Source organism: Neolamprologus brichardi, chromosome 22, assembly GCF_056152115.1.
Source record: "Neolamprologus brichardi isolate AB-2024 chromosome 22, ASM5615211v1, whole genome shotgun sequence".
Taxonomy (NCBI): Eukaryota; Metazoa; Chordata; class Actinopteri; order Cichliformes; family Cichlidae; genus Neolamprologus; species Neolamprologus brichardi.
The window spans coordinates 33,403,957-33,429,550 of NC_142124.1; the positions used below are offsets into that span (position 1 = coordinate 33,403,957).

Sequence of the window (25,594 nt, forward strand, 5' to 3'; positions counted from 1 at the left end):
TGCTATCATACCTACAGTGACAGGGTATATGCTCTGTTTATTATTGATGTCTGTGTGCAGAAGTTCAATCACAGAGTTAGCGTTTGCATCTGGTGGTATGTAAACGGCTGTTATTATGACAAGAAGGTAGATGGGCCTCCATTTGACAGTCAGATATTCTATGTCCAATGAACAGTGACAGTCTGTGATCCCTGTGTTGGTACACCAGCTGTTGTTCACATACATACAGAGCCCACCTCCTTTGCTCTTACTGGAGTCCACTGTTCGGTCATGGGCCTGTGTGGTGTAGCCTGCTAGCTCAATAGCAGAGTCCAGAATGGATTGATGAAGCCAGGACTCGGTGATAAGAAGGATGCATGAATCTCTGATGGAGTTATTGGCTGCCTCAATTCATCCAACTTGTTTGCGACATAACACAGTAGAGAACAAAATCGTGACCTGAACAACACCCACAATGATGGGTGGAACATGTCAACAGGAGCTGCATATTCACACGAGCAACCTCTGTGTAGCAGCCCAAACGTCCTCATCAGTACAACCACACTAGAGCACACTACTACAACAAGCTGATGTATCAGACCTTGCTGCCCGCCTGTCATGCTGTGACCTACTGACTGCAGGGCTGACAGTGTTTGACAATAGGCTGGAGACTTGTATAGCATGGAGATCTGTTTTTCACAATGACAATGAAGACTTAAACCTAAAAAGCAGTGAACAGTTTGACTTACTCACTAACTGGCTTACAGAGTCTCTTCAACATGCTCTGAGAATCACAACTGTTCAAGTTAATAATCCAGAAGCAAATCTTTAGCTTTCAGACAGCCACCACCTCTGGGAGCTCGCTGATTGCTCCCCTAGAACCCAAAGCAGCAAAAATAGAATTTTATTAGCCAAACGGAATTTTTCTCAACACTCCAACAGGAATAAACCCGATTGTTGAAAAACATGAATTGCAGAAGTCATGGATCAAACAGGGCAAGTACAACGAAGAACACGCTAAAGCACCATCCACCTGTCTCCTACTTTATCCAATTTGTGAAACGCAGAAATGAAAACTGATCCCAGCTTCATTCTGCAAAACTGCAGCACTGGGAACAGGGCCACTCGGCAGACAATCACATTTGAGAGCCCCTGTAGTAGCAAACAAACTTAGTTTTGGGTGCACTGACCTGTGTTTTCACACTCGCTCTCTTTATCAGTGCATATGAAGCCGCATTCACTTGGAAAATTTTGAGGTTTTGGAATGAAGACACTGGATTAGAAAAAACGTCTGCCCAAAGGGCTCTTGATCTGTTACAAGTGTCTCAATATGCCCTCCCTCAGTCACAAGTTCTCAATAGCCTACAAAAGTCCTATAAAACCACTTAGCAGAGTGGTTTTATAAGAGACTTACAGGATAACAAATTATTAATATTAAAATATCACCTTGGAGCAAATTTTCAATTCAATTTAATTTGATTCATTTCAGTTTTATTTATATTGCACCAAATCACAACATGAGTTGCTTCAAGGCACTTTATATTGTCATGTAATAATCCTACAATAATACAGAGAAACCAAATCACCTCAGCAGTCAGATACAACAACTTAAAAAATAAAAGATTGCTCTATGATGATCTCACTATTGGTTAACAGGCTTTGCTACTGATAAGACCAAGATCCATTTGACTCCAGCTGGTGAACCCAACCCCTGCCTGCCCATCAGATAACTTCTGCTGCCCATCTCCCACATTAATGTCATAATTAATTATACCTTAATTATAATTACAACTTAACACACTGCTAATGTGGTTGTCAGATAAAAGTACCTCTCTGTGACCTTATTTCAGTTCAATTCAAAGCCGGCTAACATCCTCAAAAAAGTGTTTTTTAGGGCTTTACATGTCAACTACTTCAGCTGCTGAAGGGAAGATCTGTGTGCTTATGAATAAAATGTTCTAGTGGCTTCTAAGGGCTGGCTGTAGCTCAGGAGGTAGAGCAGGTCACCTACTGATCGGAAGGTTGGTGGTTCGATCCCTGGCTCCTCCAGTTTGCGTGTCAAGTATCCTTGGGCAAGATACTAACCCCAAGTTGCTCTCTGATGCATCCATCGGAGTATGAATGTGTGTGAATGTAGTTAGATAGCACTAAGTATAGATAAAGTGCTTGTGAGAATGGGTGTGATTGGGTGAATGTGGCGTGTTGTATAGAGCGCTTTGAGTACTCCAGGAGAGTAGAAAAGCGCTGTATAAGAATCAGTCCATTTACCATTTAAGAAGCCAAAATGCTTCAATTGCCCCCTGGTGCCTAGCTGCATCCCATCCAGTGGGGGTCAAACTATCCATCCTATTCTGCTTATTAATTCAGGGTCGCTGAAGGGCTCGAGCCTATTGCAGCTGCCATAGGGCGAGAGGCAAGTGCACTCTGGGGAGGTCGCTAGTCTGTCGCAGGACTAACACTGTCTGTGCATGTCTTTGGACTGTGGGAGGAAGCTGGAGTACCCAAAAAAGAACCTATGCAAAGTTTAAGTAGTTCTTCACATACTGTTCTGGGTCCACTATGGGATGTGGTTCCCTGCATATTCCTCATAATCATGTATCTCATTCTGCCAGTTCTGATTGGCTGGTGATTGCAATGAACAGGGGGGCCAAGCCACCCACTCTTAAATATAAATATTGCATAGTCTTTATTCAAGATAAGCCCCTCTTCTTGCTTCATCAATGCAAGAAGGGCCGTCTGGTGAGACGTCTCACTCATGCTACTCTGAGAACCGGGGTTACAAAGTAACCTAAAGTTCTCATTCCTAGCATTTCTCACTATGGAAAAATGGAGGCTCCCGTATTGTTAGACAAGCTTATCTTAAGCAGTCATAGAAATAGCCAGTATCTCACCTATCCAAGTGAGGACCCAGAGCCCAGCACTGCTTGGGCAATGCTTGAAGCTGAGACATCCAGCCTGTAAAACCGGACAAAGGTGAGAGGTGAAGACCAGCTTGCTGCTGTACAGATACCTGGATTCACATTCCTCTGAAAACGGCCCAGGACACTGCCAGACCATGAGTGGAGTAAGCCTGCAGGCATTCTGGTCCCTGCTGCTGCAAGCTAGTATATCAAAGAGCAATCACCTCCACAATCAGAAGTGAGAGCCATTGCTTATGGCTCTTACGAGGACCGGCCTTGTAAGGCCTAAAAAGCTGGTAATTACTCTGAAAGTCCTTAGCGCTGTCCAAATAAAGTCTTGCAGATAAGATCGCCTTACTGGAGGGTAACTGGTATGACAGCTGATCTATGGTTAAAATTTGGGTTCAGGAGAGATGAGCAAACCAAAGCTAGTGCCTAGTGACGGGAATTAGCTAACACTCCTGTCTGTGGACAATTAAGCTAGCTAGCACATCCAGCAGATGCCAGTCGTAACTTTTTGTAAGAATTCCCTGTAACAAGATCAACACCGGGAGTAATTGTATATATATTACTGTGATGATTCACACATACATAAGTAGTTGAAACCATCAACCAAGAAAGAACTCTCTTCCAGAGAGTGCAAACTTCTGTAAAGGCAGCTCTCACTCTGGGCAGTATTTAACTAAGAAAATCGTGTTGTGTACGTAGTCATTTTTTTCCCTTTCTTAAAAAAAAACATACTTTAAGAAGTTTGTAAAGCAGTAAAACTGAGACAAAACTCAGACAGAAGGTTACTTTGATTACACAAACATTATGCAGCAGTAGGTAATGCATAATAGGTACTGACTTGTAAATAATGACATTAGAACCTTATTATAAAATATTATACTAACTAGGCAGCTCATTATCCTTGATAATACCTTCTTTGAAGATATTATGCATTTTGGGGTCACCTTGAAGGAAAGGCAGATGCAACATCAGAGCTCAAATGTGACATGATATTTGGATGCATCTGTTATTTAGAATCCCCATATACCAGTATCATTTCCTAGCAGTTGGCAATACAAACCAAAGAACGTAGTTTTTGGTTTGTATTGGCAAACCAAGCTGAAAAAGACAGCTTTATTTGACAAACAGACAGTTAGGGTTAGGGTAGTTAGGGTAGTTAGGGTAAGAGGCTGAGGATCACAACAGGAATACAGGAAATAGAGTAAGTTCTTTTTAATCAGGGGCCCTGTGGGGGCGCTTAGCCTAAGGAAATCACAATATCATATTTTCCACTTTTCTTCTACTAGAGTGCATAACAGAAGGGAAGGGACCCCCTCCCCACTGAGACTAATGGAACATAAAGTGGACCTAAACCATAAATTCTGATTCAGTCAAGGGACACCAGTAACCTATGAAATGCAAACTGTTCCTATGAATGTCTGTGATGCAGAGGATCTTGAGGGTCTTAACAACAGCAAGTGATAAAGCACAGATAGTTTGATTAAAGAAATTTCTTGCATTTGCACAACGTCTCTAAAATTAGAAACAAGTGATGCTGAAAAACTAGTTCATGCATTTATTACTTCCAGGCTGGACGACTGTGATTCATTATTATCAGGATGCCCTAAAAACTCCCTGAAAAGCCTTCAGCTAATCCAAAATGCTGCAGCAAGAGTCCCGACAGGGACTAGAAAGAGAGAGCAGATCTCTCCTGTTTTGGCTTCCCTTCATTGGCTTCCTGTTAAATCCAGAATTGAAAATCCTGCTCCGAGGCTGCTGGGGACTTCCCATAATGTGTTTCTTCTTCACTCACCTTTTCTTTCACTCATTATGTGTTTATACACCTCTCCGTATTTAATCATTATTCATCATTAACTTCTGGCTCTCCTCCACAGTGTGCCTATTTGTCGTGTAGCAGATGTAGCAGATGGCCCCGCCCCTCCCTGAGCCTGGTTCTGGCCGAGGTTTCTTCCTGGTAAAAGGGAGTTTTTCCTTCCCACTGTCACCAAGTGTGGTCTCTTGATTGTTGGGGTGTTCTCTGTATTATTGTAGGGTCTTTATCTTACAATAAAAAGTGCCTGCTGTTCTGATGCTATATAAATAAAATTGAAATGAATTAATTTTAATTGAACTGAATTGAATTGGCTAGAATACAGGTCACTATGGAATTACTCTGTAAAGCCAGAGTAGCAATACTTGCCCTGCAGCAGCATCCCTGCACTGTCTGTGGTGGTGAATCTTTTTTATAACAATACTTCTTATACATTACAATACAACCTTATGCCATTGGAAAGCCTGTTAATATCCCTTTAAATGAAGCTGCATTTGTAAGGACAAAGCATTTGTGTGTTAATGAGCAGTATTGAGTATGTGGGCCGTGCCCATAAAAAGCTTTCCAACTCTTCTCTGTCAACACCAATCAGCTCATTCTGCTGTTGACCCTTGTTTGGTCTTGTTCAGTCGATTGGAGGATTGAAGAAAGAAGATTATAAATCGCATTTCATTCAAAAAACTGACAAAATATCACATTTGACCTCTGACCTCTCCTTCAATATCAGTAGACTGCTCTGATGAAAATGATAAAAATGCTATTTAAAACAATATTTCTTACTGCATTGTTTGTACTAACACTGATTTTATATAAACTTAGAGAAAATAAGTTCCAGACAGTAACATGACAAAACCTCTTCTTTTGTGGAAACGGTCACACGTTCTGATGATAAATTAGCAGGACTTAGTTCTTACTTCTCGAAGCAGTAAGTATGTACTGGTTTTCACAGACATGTGAAAAACACAATTTTCACATGTCTGTAATTAAATCGTATTAGTTTATCTTAGAAATCAAATAATAAATTATAGCTTTGTAGAATAAGTCTAATCGGGAGGTTGGTGGTTTGAGCCCCAGATGCTCTGATCTGTATGCCTAAGTATCCTTGGGCAATAATGTGTTCACTGGAGTTTGAATGTGTGTGAATGTTAGATAGAGAGTGCTTAGGTGTTGAAAAAAGTGCTAGTGTGAATGGTTATGTTATATAAAAGAGTCTGAGTGCTCAGGGAGAGTAAAAAAGCACTAAGAACCAAGATGTGACATACGATAATTTTTAATCCTAAAACTGTTTATAACTTGCATAGTTCACATTTCTGTATAACTGTATATCTCAGATTTCTGTATAGTTTTTTATTTCATATTTATATCCTGTTCATAGCCCGTACATACTTATAGTTATAGAATATTCATAACATACTTCATACCGTGTACATTATAACATACCATAATAGACCCATTTCTGTAATATACTTACATATCTATATTAATGCTAATATATATTCTAATATATCTATATCATGGCTAAAGCACTTCTGGATGGATGCAAACTGCATTTCGTTGCCCTGTACCTGTGCATGTGCAATGACAATAAAGTTGAATTCTATTCTATTCTATTCTATTCTATTCTATTCTATTCTATTCTATATTTGGTAACCAGAGTGAAACATAAGAGTGAACCTTCTGGTTGAGGGCTAATATCAAATTAATGAACAATTTATTTTCACGAGGACCACCATCACACTCAGCAGAAGGAGTCAGATTAGCTCATTTCAACATAATATTTTGAGGTTTGTGAAAGAAATCGGAATGGGTGACTATTGGATCAAGATGTTTTATGAAGGTATGAAAAACTACTATATAGCCGGCTCCCAGTGATATTGCACTTCAGTGCTGGCTTCAGTTCTCAGATCCAGTGCTTACAGCCATCTTTTACAAACAATGCTTGATTACTCAGCACTAAATCTGTTAAGTTCAACCAACAAAACTACAACGACACTAAATGTCCTTTTGTTGTGTCTGATAGAATGTTTCCAATTCCATCTTTTCACTGTATTAAAAAAATCACATTTTCTCTTGTTTTGGACATTTTATATATTAATACGAATGCAGATAGTTACTCCTCTACATAAGTTAATCAAATTAAATTCTTATTTTTTGAAAAAATAAATACTTAATATCCCTGATTTTACTATTGCTTGGAATACATAGACCACAACAAATCCTTTATTTCAAACCAACAGCTGTGTTTCATTTGCTTACATCAGTACTTTGTGTAAATTGTGTCAGAAACTCACACTCTTTGGACATCCCAACTGCAAAGCACTTCTGTAGGCGGCAATACTGACAACGGTTCCGCGTCACCTTGTTGATGATGCAGTTCTTGTCCCGGTGACACGTGTACACCATGTTTTTCTGGATGCTTCGGCGGAAAAAACCCTGCAGAGACAGACACATATAGGAAGGCAGGGGAGGGTGGGGATGCATTATAAAAGCAGCGTCTTACATAGTTATCCTCACTTCACTTCTAATCTTCTGCAACTGCATTTTTGCTTAAACATCCACACAGCTCCACTGAAATCCTCTTGTCACTGGATATCATAACGTCACAACAGTGTGTATAACAATGTGCTGGATGTTTTGTTTTGTTATTGCCATTAATACTGAGCGAAAAGAGCGTGTGTCCCAGCTGGGAGCTTCAAATGCTGCTTTGAGCTGGGAAATTGAGCACAAGCAGGAACAGACACTAAAGAATTTAATGGTATCAAAAAGTGAGGCTGCTCGTACAGTATGAAAGACTTAACCAACAATTTGCCATATCTGAACTTAAAGTAACATTAAATTTCTGCAGAAGACCAAATGAGTGTTCTAATAATTAATTACTAGAAGATTTCAAATGAACTCAATCTGTGAGTCTGTCCAAAAAGTTTTAGGCAACAAAGTGCCTAAAAACCTTGGGTTAGTGGAAAGATGTGTGTTGATGGAGAAGATCATTTCTATTTCAGAGACTCTGCTTTGGGATCTACAGGAGCTGGATTAAAAGGAAGATGATTTACTTTGCATAAATGGCACTAACAATTCCAAGTGAGTTCCTTCATAAAAGCTGCTCTTAGAGCATCTTAAGTGAATAACAAAGAGAATGGACACTACTGCTCAAATGCTCAGTGAAATTACTGGAGTTGTGCTGTGTTTGAAATATAAGTTAACGAGCTAAAAGCCAAATTTGTTAATTTTTGGATTAAATTAAAAATCACTTCCCACAGAGTGGCTAACCACCATCTTCAGTGCTTTTGGACTGTTCTGACTTGCAGCTGAACAGACAGAGTCCTTCCCAGCTGGGTGCCATCAAAATAAGTTTGTGATAATATTATTCTACAGCATGCAGTTATTAACAAACATAAAACAATGAAACATTATGATCTTGCTGTTCTAAAAGTTCGTTGTAAAGCCTTTAGTTATTTACACTTCTGATAGCCATCAATAAGCTTTGGGCATAATTTTGGTTGATATTTGAAAACAGTGCTTGGTATTGGTGTTGTTCCTAGAGTATTTAAAAGTAGAATGGGAGGGAGAGCCTTCAGTTTTCAGGCCCCTCTTCTGTGGAACCAGCTTCCAGTTTGGATTCAGGAGACAGACACTATCTCTACTTTTAAGATTAGGCTTCAAACTTTCCTTTTTGCTAAAGCATATAGTTAGGGCTGGACCAGGTGACCCTGAATCCTCCCTTAGTTATGCTGCAATAGACGTAGGCTGCCGGGGATTCCCATGATGCATTGAGTTTTTCCTTTCCAGTCACCTTTCTCACTCACTATGTGTTAACAGACCTCTCTGTATTGAATCATATCTGTTATTAACCTCTGTCTCTCTTCCACAGCATGTCTTTATCCTGTCTTCCTTCTCTCACCCCAACCGGTCGCAGCAGATGGCCCCGCCCCTCCCTGAGCCTGGTTCTGCTGGAGGTTTCTTCCTGTTAAAAGGGAGTTTTTCCTTCCCACTGTCGCCAAAGTGCTGCTCATAGGGGGTCATATGATTGTTGGGTTTTTCTCTGTATCTATGAAGCGCCTTGAGGCGACTTTTGTTGTGATTTGGTGCTATATAAATAAAATTGAATTGAATTGAATTGGTAGAGTTTATATAAATTGGTTGGTTTCTTGGCACCGACCTGGCTGTTAAGCATAGTTCACAAATATTCAATAGGATTGAGGTCATGGCTTTTAGAAGGCAGTTCCAGAAGCTTCATGTTGAGCCTGCTTTCTTCATCCCAAACCAGTTTGATATGCGTTTGACATCACTGTCCTGTTGGCACACCCAGTTGTGTCCCAATCGTATAGATATTGATATGAGGTGAATTTAAAGAATCTGGAAGTACTCGTCCTTCTTCACTATTCCCTCAACTTTTTCCATTGTGCTTATACCACGAGCAGCAAAACAACCCCAAAGCACGATGCTTGACAGTGTTCATGGATTTCAAAGCCTCACCTTTGAAATCCATGAACACTTGCTGTAGCTCAGGTGGTAGAGCGGGTCATCTGCTGATCGGAAGGTTGGTGGTTCGATTCCTGACTTCCCCTAGTCTGCATGCCAAATATCCTTGGGCAAGATACTAACCAAGTTGCTCTCAGATGCATCCATTGGAGTATGAATGTGTGTGTGAATGTTACTTAGAAAGCACTTAGAAAAATGTGCTTGTGTGATTGGGTGAATGTACAAGTTGTGTAAAGCGTTTTGAGTGCTCAGAAGAATAGAAAATCGCTTTATAAGAACCAGTCCATTTACCTTTATACCTCCAAATATATCTCTTGTTAATATAATCAAATAGCTCAAGTCTTTGTCTTGGTTGACCATAAAACTCCATTCATTTGGCTTGTCCATGTGGTAGGGCTGTGCAATATGACCAAAATCTCATATCCTGATATATGACATCTACCGTCCTGATATAAATCACAAAAAACAATACAATTTTAGACATAAGTTGTAATGGCCGCCGTTTTCTTTGTGAGTATTTATTACACGGCGTGCTGCGGGGAAAAGCCTGTTCTAACGTTTGAGTCTAAGGTTTATTTATTTATTTTTTTTTAGGTTTTTTAGCACCTGGCGGCTCTTTTTTTTACTTCTCATCCGTAAATAATCTGCTCTTTCACGTGATTCCGTTTATTTTGAAAAGTCTCAACAGGATCTTGAGCTTTATTGTGAAAGGTTTATGTGGAAAATAAACAAGCGGACATGCGATGGTTTTACCGTCATTGTTGCTAACGACAACGTCCATAGTATGGTTATATTAAATATAAGAGAAAGAGAGAACTTTAATAAATTTATATATATAGCCACTACAGTGACCATCAAAACGATGAAAAATATTGCCGTAAAGTTTATTTTGCGACACCACGAAACAAACGATAGCGTAAAATGAAACGATAGACGTTTTTATATCGTCATCCGATATATATCGTTACATCGAACAGCCCTACTAAAAACGATTGGCTTTGGTCAAAGAAACCAGTCTGCTTATTCCAATGAATTGAGCGTTAAATACTAGGGGTGCAACGATACTCGTATCAATATTGAACCGTTCGATACAGTGCTTTCGGTTCGGTATGCATATGTATTTTATATCGTCATCCGATATATATCGTTATATCGAACAGCCCTACCATGTGGGCAGCTGTAAATCTCAGTAAAACTTGAAGCTTCTTTCTTGGTCAGCACCCTCTCAGTCTATGTCAAGGTAAATTGCACTTCACTGTGGAAAGTGACCCTGGTGTTTCAGCAGCTCTCAGTTCATTGCAGGCTTGAGCCTTGGTGATTCCTGGATTATTCCTGAACATCCTAACCAATTTCTACTCATCTGATAGTGGAAACTGAGTCTTCTGACAGGTTATGGCAAAGTGTTGACATATATGAATAGTACTTACGTACAACTGTTTGAACTGATGAAATGAATTATGAAATGGCTCCAAGAGGCCCCAGAGAGTAGATTCTGTTCATGTGGACATTTTCAGTGGGAGAAACTTCTCATCACTCATCCAAGTCTCTTTCTCAGTCTCCCTAACCTTATAAACAGTAGGTTTACATGACTGCAACTGGTACAACTGGCTAACAATGGGTCGTGAGGTCAATTTCACCATCATTAATATGCAAACTCTTGTGACCATTGACCAGAGTACCATGGTGGTACATTATAAATTGATTTCCCCAATATATAAATTATGGTAATCCACCTGGCACTGAACCGGATACACTACATGACCCTTTTGTGCAAGGGGACCTAGTCCTTCCTGTGGACCAGAGAGGGGGGGCGGGGCGTTGAAAGCCACTGAAATGTTACGGCTTGAGAAAATGCGCCTCAGCTGTTCCTGGGATAACCACATTTACTCTGGGCCGTCTTGAAATGATGCTCTTCTGCTTTCCTGGCCACTGTGTCTGTGGGGATGTTTGTACTGTGTTGCAGCGTCCTGATGAAACCCAGTTTCTGCTCCAGTGGGTAATAAGACTCAGACCTTAAATACTGCTCTGTATTGATTTACAGTGCACACTGACTTTTAAATTTCCCCAATAATGATGGAAATCTTGTCTGCAATGGTGGAGAGGTTGACAGATGAGATGAGGTCAGGCAGGAGTCTCCGTGGCCTATAATGTTTGCAGATGACATTGTGATCTGTGGTGAGATTGGGGAGCAGGTGGAAGACCTGGAGAGGTGGAGGCATGCCCTAGAGAGAAGAGGAATGAAAGTCAGAAGAAGCAAGACTGAATATGTGTGTGAATGACAAGGAGGCAGGTGGAAAAGTGAACAACTAATAAACAGAGATGAGTTTAAACAGACGACAGAGGAGAGAAAATGCAGGGGAGAGAAGAGTGCCAAGGGTGATTTGAGACAGGACAGCTGTAAGAGCGAGGGTTTACAAGATGGTAGTGAGACCTGCTCTGATGTATGGTTTGGAGATGTTGAGAGTGAAAAACGTCAGATGTTAATATTTTTTTTCATTGAGAATGACCGAGATAGACAAGACAAATAAAACAATTTGTCCTGTTTGTCTTATAATGTTATTATAATGTTATAATGTTATAAATATTATTATGGGTCGACTTTGCTAGCGAGAGACAGAGAGAGGCGTTGAAAGCGTTGTAAGCTTACTTACAACTGGGCTCGTCAGGCTCTCTTCTTGGCTGCAGTGGTTATTATTATATTTACATGCTTCCAGCTCCCGTTTCTGGTTGGTGAATACTCGTACTTTTCTACTCTCCTTTTTCTCCCTCCCTCGCTCACAGACACATAACGGGTATGGCGGTCCATTCTCCCTGCAGCACGGACTACAATGCCCATGATGCTACATGCTTTAGGGTGAAGCCTGTAACACTCTGCTATTGCCTTCATATTAAATCATTTTTGTGAATAATAATTTTTAAAAATATTTCTTCACGTCATTATGTGGGCCGCAAGTAGAGGTGAGACACAGGCATTAGAACCTCTTAATGTGTGTTTGTTTGGGTTTCCACCAGCGTGGAATTACCAAAAATAGAGAGGGCCTAGCTGAACATATGAAACAGGAAAAGACTGCTGTGTAATCCATTTATTTCAACAAAGTAACTGTATTCTGAATACCACCTTTTCAAACGGTAACTGTAACTGAATGCAGTCACTCATATTTTGTTTTTTAAATACATTATGCCGGTACATGTACTCTGTTACTCCCCAACACTGACTACAAATTAGTGACCTGTCAAAATCTAAACTGTTTTACAGTCTACATGATCCATTGCAAGGAACTCAAATTTTAAAAACATGTAGGATTTAGAAATTTTGAAAAACTTTGGTTTCTGAAGTTGGGTGTTTGAGAGCGTCTTCTACCTTGCATGGAGAAAAATAAATAAATACAATCTGTGGGTAGTTTGAAAGTGGACCAACATCTGTGTCTTCATCAGTCAGAACACTTCAGTGCCAAATTTAACCAAGTGACCCATCCAAGCACAAAGAGAACATGCAACCTCCATACAGAAAAGTTTAAAAGTGAGCGTTTGAACCCAATTGGAAGGCAACCAATTGGGTGTGAGGGGAAAAGAAAAGAAAAGGCAGGAAGATGAGAGCAAAGGGAGATGGGACAAAACACAAACTAAAGGAGAGAGCACGATTTTTAATCATGTTGAATGATGCTGCATGCACACTGGACTGCCCCCTTAAAGGAAAGCAATAAGGAAGATGATTCCTATCCTCAGAAAGATCTGGGACACAACAGTAGGTTTAGGAACATGTTTGTTTTGATGCAGAGTGGCAAAAAGCAGGGATGCAACTAAAGAAAGTAAGAGTCTTCAATATCCTAGTCTGCAGGTATTAATTTAACTCTTAAAATGATTTTTATACATCATCCAAATCCTTTTGCACATGGTTGAAGGCATTTCTGCCTCAGGAACTTCCTTCACTATGGAGAGGTTCCATTTGCAATATCTCCCTGTGACAGATGGGACCTTGCATTTCCTTTCATTAGGGAAGTGGGATGATGATGGGTTAGAAATTAGATCACAGGATTGAAACTGCGGCCTCTGCTGCCCATCTTGCTTCAGACTCAAGCATCTGTCAAGTACCAAGCAGCACACTTGGTAGCACGGATACAAGCTGAGCTCAGCCAATTGTGTCTGAGCCATGATAGCACGTGAGCAGACCGAGGTCACCTTTGCTCGTTTGATATTATTCATTTCTTTAATAGAAGCCTTTATATTGGATGATGTAAGCTGAGTGAGCTGGTAAAAATTACTTGTGAGGTCTGATGGATAACAATGGGAGCAACACGCATACAGCTGATGCATAAGTTGTTCAGGTTGGATTCTGAATCCAAGGCTACCCAGGTACTTAAGTCATTCAAAGTTAAGCGCATCCAGATCACTTAGCCTTGGAAGTCTATGCGTATGTGAGATAGTATGTGATAGTATATTGGAAGTTGGACCTGCAGAAGGTGATGTGTTGTGTACTGTCTATAAAATGTTTCTCAAGATTTTGGGGATCCTCTACTTGGAAGAGGCTTGTTGACAGTTCAAGGCCTGACTGCAATGTTCCTCACTTAACTTTTGTCATTTACATTATGGTTTTGAGCCACAACTCATTTTTTAATATTCTGCTTCCAAGGAACCAATTTATTAAAGTGGTAATAGTTATCAGGACTTTCTAAAAGTATTTCAATCATTTTCTTTGGACTTTTTCACTCATTTACAGTCCAGTTCTTCAGTCCTTGGACTTCTCAGAGTCCTTTTTGTTTTTCTTTCTTCTTTTTTTTCTGTTAAGCAGCTTGAATCTTTGCTAGGAATGAATCTGACAACCTAGCAAAGAACTATATCTTCAGTTACTTTGTTACTAGCAGGATGTATCAAAAACACATAATTTGTTCTAATTTCTTTAGCTGAATCTGCAAAAAATGCCAAAGATAAATATGTCATTATAACAGGCATAAAATTGTCTTTGCAACAAGGAGTACTCGCAAAGAGCCATTGGAGCTGGCATATGTCAGCATGGTATGTAGTGTATCCTTAAGAAGCATGGGGGGAAAAAATGCAGCAAAGAACTGAGAAATGCATCTAGCCCTTCAGTTGATCCATACAGTATTTACCAGAACCTCATTAGAAGTACATTTACTGGAATGGTGAGTATCAAGAAGCCATTCTTAAAGAAAAAAACTAGGAGAAAAGGCTGCCGAGGTACATAAGAACTGAAAATCAGGGGTAGCACAGCTGATGGAGTGATGACTCACATTTGACCTTTTTGGCTCATTGTGTACAGAGGAGGTGAGGAGACAGGTTCCGTCCTGAGTGTTTAAAACAGGATGAAGGCTCTGTGATAGTTTGGGGATATGGGGAAACTTTATAAATAAAGTTTATAAGTTTATTATGTTTCCACCAGCGGTATTGGACATCAGGTCAAAGCTGATGGAATTATGAACAAAGAAAAGTCCTGTCAGTTTTTGATACACAATGCAATAATATCTGGAAATGCGTCTGATTGGAAAAATCTTAATTTGTCAGCATGGCAATAATCCCAAACATGCTATCATATGCCTCCCCAGAGCCCAGACCTCAGTTTTACTGAAACAGCGTGGTATCATCAACAGAGAACAAACAACATCCAAAGAAGAGCTTTGAGCCCTGAAGGCTATTTAAATAAATGACCAAAAAGATTTTAGATTAGATTAGATGAAACTTTATTAATCCCTCGGGTGGGTTGCTCCAGGAAATTTAGTTTCCAGTAGCACAGCACTGACAGAAGTTGCATGTTAAAGATAAAATAAGGGGAATGAGAGCAAGGATATGAGCATAAATATACGATATATACACATATATAAATACAAAATATATAATAGGGATAAATGGGAATACCAGTGGATTGCACATTTGAGTGAGTCTATTGCACAGTGATTATTGCACAGTCAAATATAAGAAAAAATATTGCAAATATTGCACAGTGAAAAAAATCACTACAGCTCAGTTGTTGCTGCCCTCCCTTGTCCTCCTGTTTCCCCTCCCTCTCTCCTGCAACGAGGAGATAAACAGTCTGATGGCGTGTGGGACAAAGGAGTTTTTAAGTCTGTTGGTTCTGGACTTTGGGAGAAGCAACCTGTCGCTGAATAGGCTCCTCAAATTGTTTACGACCGTGTGCAGAGGATGCCCAGCATTGTCCATAAAGTCCAGCAGTTTCTTTAGTGTCCTTTTCTCTGCCACTGTCACCAGAGTGTCCAGCTTCATGCCGACCACAGAGCCAGCCTTCCTGATTAGTTTTTCCAGCCTGAGTCCTTCTGAGTACTCCTGGAACCACCAACTGGTAAAACATCCTCAGGAGCTTCCTGCAGATGTTAAAAGACCTCAGCCTCCTGAGGAAGTACAGTCGGCTTTGGGCTTTTTTGTACAGGTGCTGCGTGTTGCATGACCAGTCCAGTTTGTTGTCCACCCACAGCCAGAGGTACTTGTACATGTTGACCACCTCCACCTCCTCTCCCACTATCTGAACTGACAGTGGCCCTGCTCTAAACTTCCCGAAGTCCACAACCAGTTCCTTGGTCTTTGACGTGTTGAGTTGCAGGTGGTTTGTGTGACTCCTTGTGACAAAGTTCCTCACCAGACTCCTGTACTCTTCCTGATCATCCCAGATACACCCGATGATGGCCGTGTCGTCTGCAAACTACCACAGTGTCAAACGTGATGTCCTTCAGCCTGACGTACTGTGGTCCGTCAGTGAGGTAGTCGGAGATCCAAGCGACGAGCCAGGAGTCCACCTGCATCCTGTTTAGTTTTTCCTGAAGCAGACGGGGCCGGATTGTATTGAAGGCACTGGGTAAGTCAAGAAACAGGATCCTGACCGTGCCTTTTCCTTTGTCCAGGTGTGAGTGGGCTCTATGTAGGGGGTACAGGATGGCATCTTCCACTCCAACATCTGCCTTGTAGGCGAACTGTAGTGGGTCCTGGGCATGTTGTACCTGTGGTCAGAGGAGGTTGAGGAAGAGCCGCTCTAGAGTCTTCATAAGATGTGACGTCAGTCCCACCAGTTGGAAGTGTTTCAGCTCATTGGTCCGGTTATTTTTGGGGACCGGGACGATGCAGGATGCCTTCCAGATGGTGGGCACTCTCCCCAGTCGCAGCCTGATGTTGAAGTCTCATTGTAGACTCTCCCCAAGTTCAGCAGCACACGCCTTTAGCCTCCTAGGACAGAGCCTGCTGCCTTCCTGGGGCGAAGCTTCCTCAGTTGTCTCCTGACCTGGTCCACTGTGACACGGGGGGGGGGGGGCGGTCATGCTGTTGAGAGAGCGGTTGGAGGAAGGGGTGGCTTTTGGTCATTTATTGATTGGAAGGTTGGTGGTTCGATCCCTGGCTCATCCAGTCTGCATGTCAAGTATACTTGGGCAAGATACTAACCACAAGTTGCAGTCTTGCTGTAAGTGTGTGTATTTCCTCACAGGCAGCTGTTGCGTCAGCCCTTGGAGGGATGTAAACACACACACAGATCACATGATTGAACTCCCGAGATAGATAATATAGCCGCAAGCTAACAGCTAGCAGCTCCAGGTCCAGACGGCATACCGATACTTTAACGGAGACGTGTCCAGGGTTACAATATCTGTTGTTAATGTAGACCATGAGTCCCCCACCTCTGATTTTTCCTGCTGTGCGTCCCTATCGGCTCTCACGGATGTAAATCCACATAGGTCTACGTTAGTCTGGGGTGTTAGCTCGGTTAGCCACGTCTCCGTGAAGATAAACAAACTGCACTCACGGCAGAGTCGGTGGTTGTTCAAAGGAGACAGTTCATCAATCTTATTCTGTAGCAAGTTCACGTTGCCCATTGTCACTATCGCTTTCCTTGCACCAGCCTTGCAGCCTCTGTAGCTCCTTTTTAGCTCGGCCGGGATGTTGTGTCTCATGCCGGTCTGTGTCTTTGTGTTTAGTGCCAGCAGCTTCGCTCTCGAATAGAGGAAGGAGCTGGTTCCAGAAGTTTTAAAAAGTGCGTTATCCATGCTATATCTAAGAGGTAGAAAGTAAAGTAACTAGAGGAAGATGAAAAAAAGTTTGGAAGTAGTATAAAAATAGTTAAAAGTTAAGAAACAAGTACAGTGTTGCAGAGCTACTTGGAAAGGCTGCCGTCACTCCAGCGCAAACGTGGATTTTCTGAGGAAGCTTCAGGCTGTGCCAAAGAATAAACGTGGACCTACTGTAAATGTTGACTTTCAAGCTTGTTAGAATTATACAAACTCTCAAAATATACAAATTATACGTATTTACCATTTTCCTAGTAAAATGTTTAGAAAAGGATGGCTTAAGACTTTTGCACAATACTGTAGTTTCATACGTAAGTTAGGACAGATTGGGTATTAGGGTGAAGACACTAGCAACAGCAATGCAGTTTGTTCCTAATATTGTACAACCCCAATTATATAAAAACTGAGAAAGTGTAAAAAATGTAAAAAAAAACCAAAAATGTTTCAAAAAGTCATAAACTCACATTCACAATAGAATACAGAAAACTGCAGCAGCACATGTCCAGAAACACGTCTTATAATGATAGTCCATACATTCAATGTTTAACTGAGGAGATCAGTTGCTGAACGTTTGGGAGAAGATTGCTGTCCCACTCTGGTCTGATACACGACTCTAGCTGCTCAACAATCAGTTGTTTAATTTTTCATTTCATGATGTGCCAAATCTTTTCTGTTAGTGAGAGGCCTGGACTGCACAGAGGTCATTTCAGCCCCCACACTCTTCTGCTACAAAGCCATGCTGCTGTAATACATGCAGTATGAGGCTGAACATCGCCTTGCTGAAATATACGACGCCTGAAAAGACATAATCTGGATGGGAGCATACGTTGCTCTAAAATGTGGTATAGCAGTCAGTGTTGATGGCACCTTTCCAGATGTGCAAGCTGCCAATTCAAGCTGTGTTTTTTGAAATGTGTGCTAATAACAACCTGGATAGTCTGCTCTCTTTAGATGTGGCGTCCATATTGTCAATATTCGAAACAGAATTTTAGAATTGTCTCTTGAAATTTTCAGATTTGCCTATTGATATTATAGATGCTAAAGTCTTCATGACTATCATGAAAGAATGTTATTCTGAAATACATCTGAATAAAATATTAGTTTATAAGTTTGCAAATCATTGTATTATGTTTTGATTTACATTTTACAGTGCCCCAATTTCTTGGAATTAGGGTTTCAAGTATTTCTTATTTTTATTACTTCCATAAAATAAAGATCCCTGCAAATACATTTTGATTACCAGTTCCTAATATAATGTTTAAATGGTGACACTGTGCTTTTAAAAATGGAGGGAGGAGTTTTTACATCAGATAAACTCCAAGAAGTCACAGATGATGTTGTTATTGAGTTCTGTAAGAGTTTGTCTGTTGTACAAAGGAGGAAAATGTTGTTCTGCATTTGCATTGGTACCCCTTCTCAGTGAATCTGTTTTTCAGTTCTGCGCTATGTTGACACTTCATGTCTCGTTGCTTGTGTGGTTTTCCACCCACACACAGAACATGTTGGCAGAGGTACAAAAGCAGTAGAATTTGTGTTGAAGTTGTTTAGCATCTTTGATGGCTGGTAATAAGTAAAAAATAGATATTCTATGTTCATACACATTCTGAATAACAAATAAAATACAGTGAAATTAAACAATGTGGTGTCACATTCAGTCCTAACAAAGTCAGACTACTTTCAAGCTTGACTGTTTTTATCAAAGATTTGGTATTTGATTAACAAGATATTATAAATAAGAAATACAGTAAGTTTATACACTCCGCATTTCAGTGAAATGTTTAAATACAAGACCAGAAAACACAGATGAATGTGGCGTTCTTTGTCTACAGGTAGCCACCAAGGTTGTGCCAAGAAATAAAAGTCCTAAGAATGCCAATTTGAATTACAATCCCATATCTAAGCAGCATGAAACAAAAATAAGAAATTACTGCTGCATTTATAAATGCAGAGGATTTTTTAAACTCACTGAGTATAAATATATAGTATATAATAGCTTGCTGTCTGTTACTAATATCCAGTTTTAATTCCTCTGTTATCTTCTGTCACTCTCCTTGTTCAACTCCTTTTTTTCTCTGAGAAAGCAGTTCATTTCCTTTTAAATGGCTGAGTTTCCACATATTCACGCATCTTTCCCATGTCCCTGAACCCTCTGAATCCCAAGGTTGAATGTGAAGGTTGATTACATTACAGTGAGGTGATGAAGGCTGTCTAAATTTAAAGGCACCTTCAGTTGCGGCCCACAAATGCCTGTGCATTCAGATTCATTTTTCTGGAAATCTATTTTAGCTGAGCAGCTGAAAAAGAAAGCAAATTTTATTTTGGAAAATGAATCCTTTTATTTTTCTAACAGAGCAGTGACTTCCTGGTGCTACTATACATACAAAGCCCTCCTGTCCATGTCTCTGTGCCTGCTGAGAAGCTCCAAGAGACTGTCAAGACCTCTCTGCTCAACCTGAATCACTAAGGTTTATCCTGCAGGACAGGATGTTTAGAGAAAGATGGAATAATAAAGGGAACTGTGGACAGCTTCAATGAGGGTTTAATTTCTATTATAGTAATAGTAATTTTAGTTCATATTACAATATTTTATTATCAAAGTGGGACTGTAGTGGTTTCAGTAGAATAGGTACTGAGGTCTTTCAAGGACAGCAAAACGTTGGAAATTCAAAAACTTAAACTGTGTGGGTATTAGCACCAAAATGTACTTAAAATATAAATGTCAGGGAAAATAGTGTTGTCTTTCTCCAGTTAAGTGAAACATGGTGATTTTTGGATGTGGGTGTTGCATATTACTGCTGTAGATTGGTATATGCTTGATATATTTCTGGGTTAATATACAACATTACATCATATTTTGTAAGAATGTCATGTGTCATGTATAACCTCTCTCCTGTTAGACCCGCCACATCGGTTTACCCTTCATTTTATCTGAAACATGATCCAATATTTGAGACAGCCGAGTTAAATTCAACCACTGACCTTTCTTATAAATAAATATAAAATATAGATATCATATTATCATATATATTATAATTTAAAATTAACCTTTGTAGCTGCTGCTGTCACAGTTGCTAGGCTAGACCATCGAATTTAACAGCCTCTCAATGCAGCCGCTGAATTTAGACACAGCTTCTGTGAGAAAAATAACAAACGTTCTCTGTTTCCACGTTGGCATACCTCCTCTTTGTTCCAAATAAATTCTGATTAAACCAAAGACAGTATAAAAGATGGACATGAATTTCTGAAGTCAGCTTTTCATGCCTTCCTTGATGAGTGTGTGGTTTTTATACCACAATATCTCTATTTTGAAAGTTGCTATAACAAAATTACAAAAGTAATTTGAGGCATAATGCTTAAATATACTCTTTGTTACCCAAAATTACAAAATTTTGGGCAACCAAAAATACTTTTTCGTAGTTTTATGTGATGTATGTTGTCTTTGTTGTTAAATATAATTGAAAAATAGTTAAAATAGATAAATGTGGACTGATTTCAATAAAGATTTTATCATTTTTAAGTTAGCAACTATGTACTTGGCCTTCATAAAGTAGCAACAGAATCAGACACTTTCTGTGGAGAAAACTAATTTAGAACTAAAAAGAAAAAGAATAATTTTAACAAATAATACGTTGAATATGTTTGACTTAAGAAGCTTAAGTAAATCAAAAAGGATAAACGTTTTTAAAAAGAGATGTATTTATTTTATTATTTTCTTTGAATTGGACAAATTATCCTAAAATGTCCAACTATAAGTTTCATTTACGTTTAAATAGACTTTACAGCATTGCTGTTGGGCAACAGAAAGTTTATTTAAATGTAGAGGGCGATCGTGGCTCAAGAGTTGGGAGTTCGCCTTGTAATCGGAAGGTTCAAGCCCCGGCTTGGACAGTCTTGGTCGTTGTGCAAGACACTTCACCGTTGCTTACTGGTGGTGGTCAGAGGGCCCGATGGCGCCAGTGTCCGGCAGCCTCGCCTCTGTCAGTGCGCCCCAGGGTGGCTGTGGCTACAGTGTAGCTGCCATCACCAGTGTGTGAATGTGTGGATGACTGGATATGTAAAGCGCTTTGGAGTCCTTAGTGACTAGTAAAGCGTTATATAAATGCAGGCCATTTACCAGGCCATTTATTTAAGCCTCATGCCTGTTACATGTCTATATTACATGTGAATGTATGATGCCAACCAATCAGTGTTTGAAAAAGTCCAATAGAAAAAATGTGGGAGTCACTATCAAGCATGATTTGAAGATGGGACACCTTTTTCTGACACATGGTTGGAGGAACACATGGTGTGAGACTGAAGTAAGAATATTTGCCCTAGTAATGATATTTAAAATGACATAACCTGTAAATAAAAAACAAGTGTGAGCATATGAAGCTGTAGAGATGTTGTCATCATTTTTTTTTTTTTCGCAGTTTCTCTCTTCATTGCCTCAGGGCCCTGCTGTGCAATATTGAAGGAGACGTTGATTTGTGCACATTTCGCATGCTGATACTGATGTGATACTTCTTGCACAGTGAGAGGGCATTAAAAATTTCTCCATTTCAGCAACAACAGTTGCCTAATCTCAATATGGGTGACTATGATGAGACTATTTCTCCTTCTATGCAAGAGAAATTGTGGATGAGCAAATTGTGCCATTTATGGACAAGAATACCTACCCAGTACACCAAGAAAATGGGGTTTCAAGATATTAGTCCTTGCTGGACCAATTCAGCTTTATTTATTTTGTGCCAAATCACAACAGGATCAAATTTTGAAGTTTACATTGGGAAAGCTGTCCAACCACCTGAGCTTCTAGGTGTAGGGGCAATTGGAAATGTGGGCCCAAATCCCAAATGGCCAACAATATGTGACAACCCCATCACCCCCATCAGATGTGGCTCTCTGAGTCTGGTTCTGGCAGAGGTTTCTTCGTGCTAAAAGGGAGTTTTTCCATTCTTACTGTTGGCATGTGCTTGCTCATAGGCCATTGTCTGATTTTGATGTTTTCTCTGTATTACTGTAGAAACAATATGAGATGACACTGGAAAATAAGATCCTAAGCCTGTTTTAAGTGATATACGTAAATATGTTTCAAGTGTTTTTCTACTCTTTATTTAATTTTTGAAATTTCTTGAGAGATTTTCTGATGTGTTATTGAATGGTAAATGGTAAATGGCCTGTATTTGTATAGCGCTTTACTAGTCCCTAAGGACCCCAAAGCGCTTTACACATCCAGTCACCCACACATTCACACACTGGTGATGGCAAGCTACATGTAGCCACAGCCACCCTGGGGCGCACTGACAGAGGCAAGTCTGCTGGACACTGGCGCCACCGGGCCCTCTGACCACCACCAGTAGGCAACGGGTGAAGTGTCTTGCCCAAGGACACAACGAACGAGACTGTCCAAGCCGGGGCTCGAACCGGCAACCTTCCGATTACAAGGCGAACTCCCAACTCTTGAGCCATGATCGCCCACACACGATGTGTTATTGCTCTCTATCTTTTGATAAATGAGATAATAATTTTTTCTGTTGTTTTTTACCATTAAATATCCTCGCCCCTGTGGGCGGTCGATCCTTCAAGCTCGGGTCCTCTACCAGAGACCTGGGAGCTTGAGGGTCCTGCACAGTATCTTAGCTGTTCCTAGAAATGTGCCAAGCACTTCGATTACCACTGGGACCCCTGTTACCTTCACACTCCACATTTTCTTGAGCTCTTCTCTGAGCCCTTGGTACTTCTCTGGCATTTTGACCTCGGGACTTCCAGGTCATATTCGGCACAGATGTTCCTGTATACTATGTTGGCCACTCGGTTATGGTGGTCCATGCCTGCCTGCCTGCTAGCGTCTTGCACCCTGCTGTTATGTGCTGGATTGTCTCAGGGGCTTCTTTACACAGCCTGCACCTGGGGTCTTGCCTGGTGTGATAGACCCCAGCCTCTATGGATCTTGTCCTCAGAGCTCATTCCTGTGATGCCATGATTAGTGCCTCTGTGTTGTCTTTCCATCCAGCTTTGTCCAGCCACTGCTAGGACTTCTGGATGTCAGCCACCTCCGCTATCTGCCGGTGGTACATACTGTGCAGAGGCCTGTCCTTCCATGATGGTTCCCCCTCTTGCTCCTCTTTCTTGGGTTTCTGCTGCCTGAGGTATTCACTGAGCGCGCGGTCAGTTGTGGCCATCTTCCTGATGTATTTGTGGATGTTCGTTGTCTAATCCTAGACCGTGGTACTGACACTCACTAGTCCCCCGGCCTCCTTCTTTCCACTTAGTGTACAGCCTCAGGGTGCTGGACTAAAGGTGAAACCCCCAATGCATGCTCACCTTTCTCATTCTTTGGCCAGCTTTTTATCCCAGCAGGGTACCTGATCACGGGCAGGAGTAGATGTTGATAGCCAGATCTTGTTCTTACCATTCAGCTGACTCTTCAGCACTTTCCTGACCCTCTGCAGGTACTTGGTGGTTGCAGCTTTGCTAGCAGCCTCTTCATGGTTTCCGTTTGCCTGCAGGATCCCCAGGTACTTGTAACTGTCCTCAATGTCTGCAATGTTGCCTTCTAGTAGTTAGATTCCCTCTGTCCTTCCCTCTCCCTCTCCAATCCAAACAACATTCCGATGTTGTTGCTGTATATACTGGTGGTGTGGATCAGTGAATCAATCTTTCATGCACCCTTGGCATACATCTTGATGTCGTCCATGTACAGGAGGTGGCTGACAAATGCTCCATTCCGTAGGCAGTCTTCTCAATGATCTCACCGAGGGGGTTCAGGCTTATGCAGAACAGCAGTGGGGAAAGAGCATCTCCTTGGTAGATCCCACACTTGATGGTGACGTGTGCTATGGGCTTGAAGTTGGCCTCTAGTGTTGACTGCCACATCCAACATCCCCGTTGAGTTCCTGATGAAGGCTCTCAGGGTCCCGTTGATCTTGTACAGTTCTAGGCATTCCAGGATCCTGGTGTGGGGCATTGAGTCATAAGCCTTCTTGTAGTACAATACAATACAATACAATTTATATAGCACATTTAAAAACCAGAGGTATGCCAAAGTGTTTCAAGGAACCAATTAAGAGCAATAGCAGATACAAATACTGATATGCTGACAGGTGTGAGACATAACTAACCAATAATACACCAGGCATAGTAGGCACAATCCAAAAGGCTGAAGGTTAAATCATTCTAAATATTAATCAGAGCAAAAAGATAAATTATAGTACACTTACTTTAGGAAGTCGGGAAGGCTAGGCTAAATAAATAAACTATTGATCAAATACTGAAAAATACTGTTGTTTAGACTAGAATAGGGTGCCCGGTAATAAAACTGTCAGGTGCCCGTCACCATTTTGAGATCCGTGGCAGTGTGTCTTACAGGATACATCTCCCTTCTAGAAGTATTGTGAAAGTGAAATAAAGTGTTAAATGATCTACTGAGCAGTGTTTTGTCTTTCATTGGATGCCTCTGAGGAATCAAAAGAACTCGGTGAAGTGTTGACATTAATAATTGGGGGCTCGTCCGGGATTCCAATAGGAGGCTAAGGAAGATGGATTGGGCGGTCTGGGGATTCGACCAGCAAAGTGAACAGCGACCCGGGCCATCTTAAATAAAGGTAGTCACCACCTGTAATTGTGCATATTGCAGTTTATTTAAATTGTCTGTTCGCTAAGTTGATCAAATTCTCAGTGTCAATTTGCTGCAGTAGACAAAGAGGGGGTGTGTGAGCATCATCCGTCTCAGTGCGTTTACAGCAACTAAATTGGGGTGTAATAAGCTGAGTAAATGAACTGGTTGTTGTGGATGATGGCTGAAAGTGATAGAGTAAGAGTAATTGCTCTGGGCTTGACTGCCCCACTCGCTCGTGGATGCGAGGGCGAGACCCGTGGGACGGGAGGACTAGGGTGGTAACCTGGACTTGAGGGCATGTATGAGAATAGCCCCCCCACACGTACTCTGCTATGGACGTATGGGCCACGGAGGGGAGTGAGGCAAATTCTGTGTAGCAGCGCTTCTAAGCTGTGTGTGTGTGTGGGAAGCGCAAGAGGTTGCGTCTCGTGTCTCGATTGAAATCGAGTGGGTAAATTCAGTTTACAGCCTGTATGAATGTGGGCGCAAGTTCTTTAGCCGGTTAGATTCTGAGTCAGAGATTGTGGAATCCTGCTACAGTGTCTTTAGATTGTGAGTGTGTATAAAAAGTTAAAACAATTCGTTGCAGTTGACAGTCTGCCTGACAGTGGGGCTGAGTTCTTTCGCTGGTTAGATTCCGCAGCTGGGTTCGTTGGCCGCTGTAGCGCCTATAGACTGTTTGGGTTAAAGTTGGGGTTATAAATTAGGCTTAAAGTGAATTTGCATCTAAAACTTTGTGTTTGGGTTTTGCACAGCGCGACACACGCTCTGTATGGTGTGTGAGAAGGAAGTGTCT

The 25,594-nt window shown here is 41.0% G+C and overlaps 1 protein-coding gene across 2 annotated transcripts in view; it reads right to left on the reverse strand.

The window, feature by feature from the left end:
• LOC148096852 (retinoic acid receptor beta-like) overlaps window positions 1-25,594 on the reverse strand; it is a 127,349-nt gene that overhangs the window by 39,054 nt on the left and 62,701 nt on the right. For both annotated transcript variants that reach the window (XM_087834673.1, XM_087834674.1), the window contains exon 3: window positions 6,990-7,131. In XM_087834673.1, coding sequence (XP_087690799.1) covers window positions 6,990-7,131 — 142 coding nt within the window. The remainder of the gene's footprint in view (window positions 1-6,989; window positions 7,132-25,594) is intronic.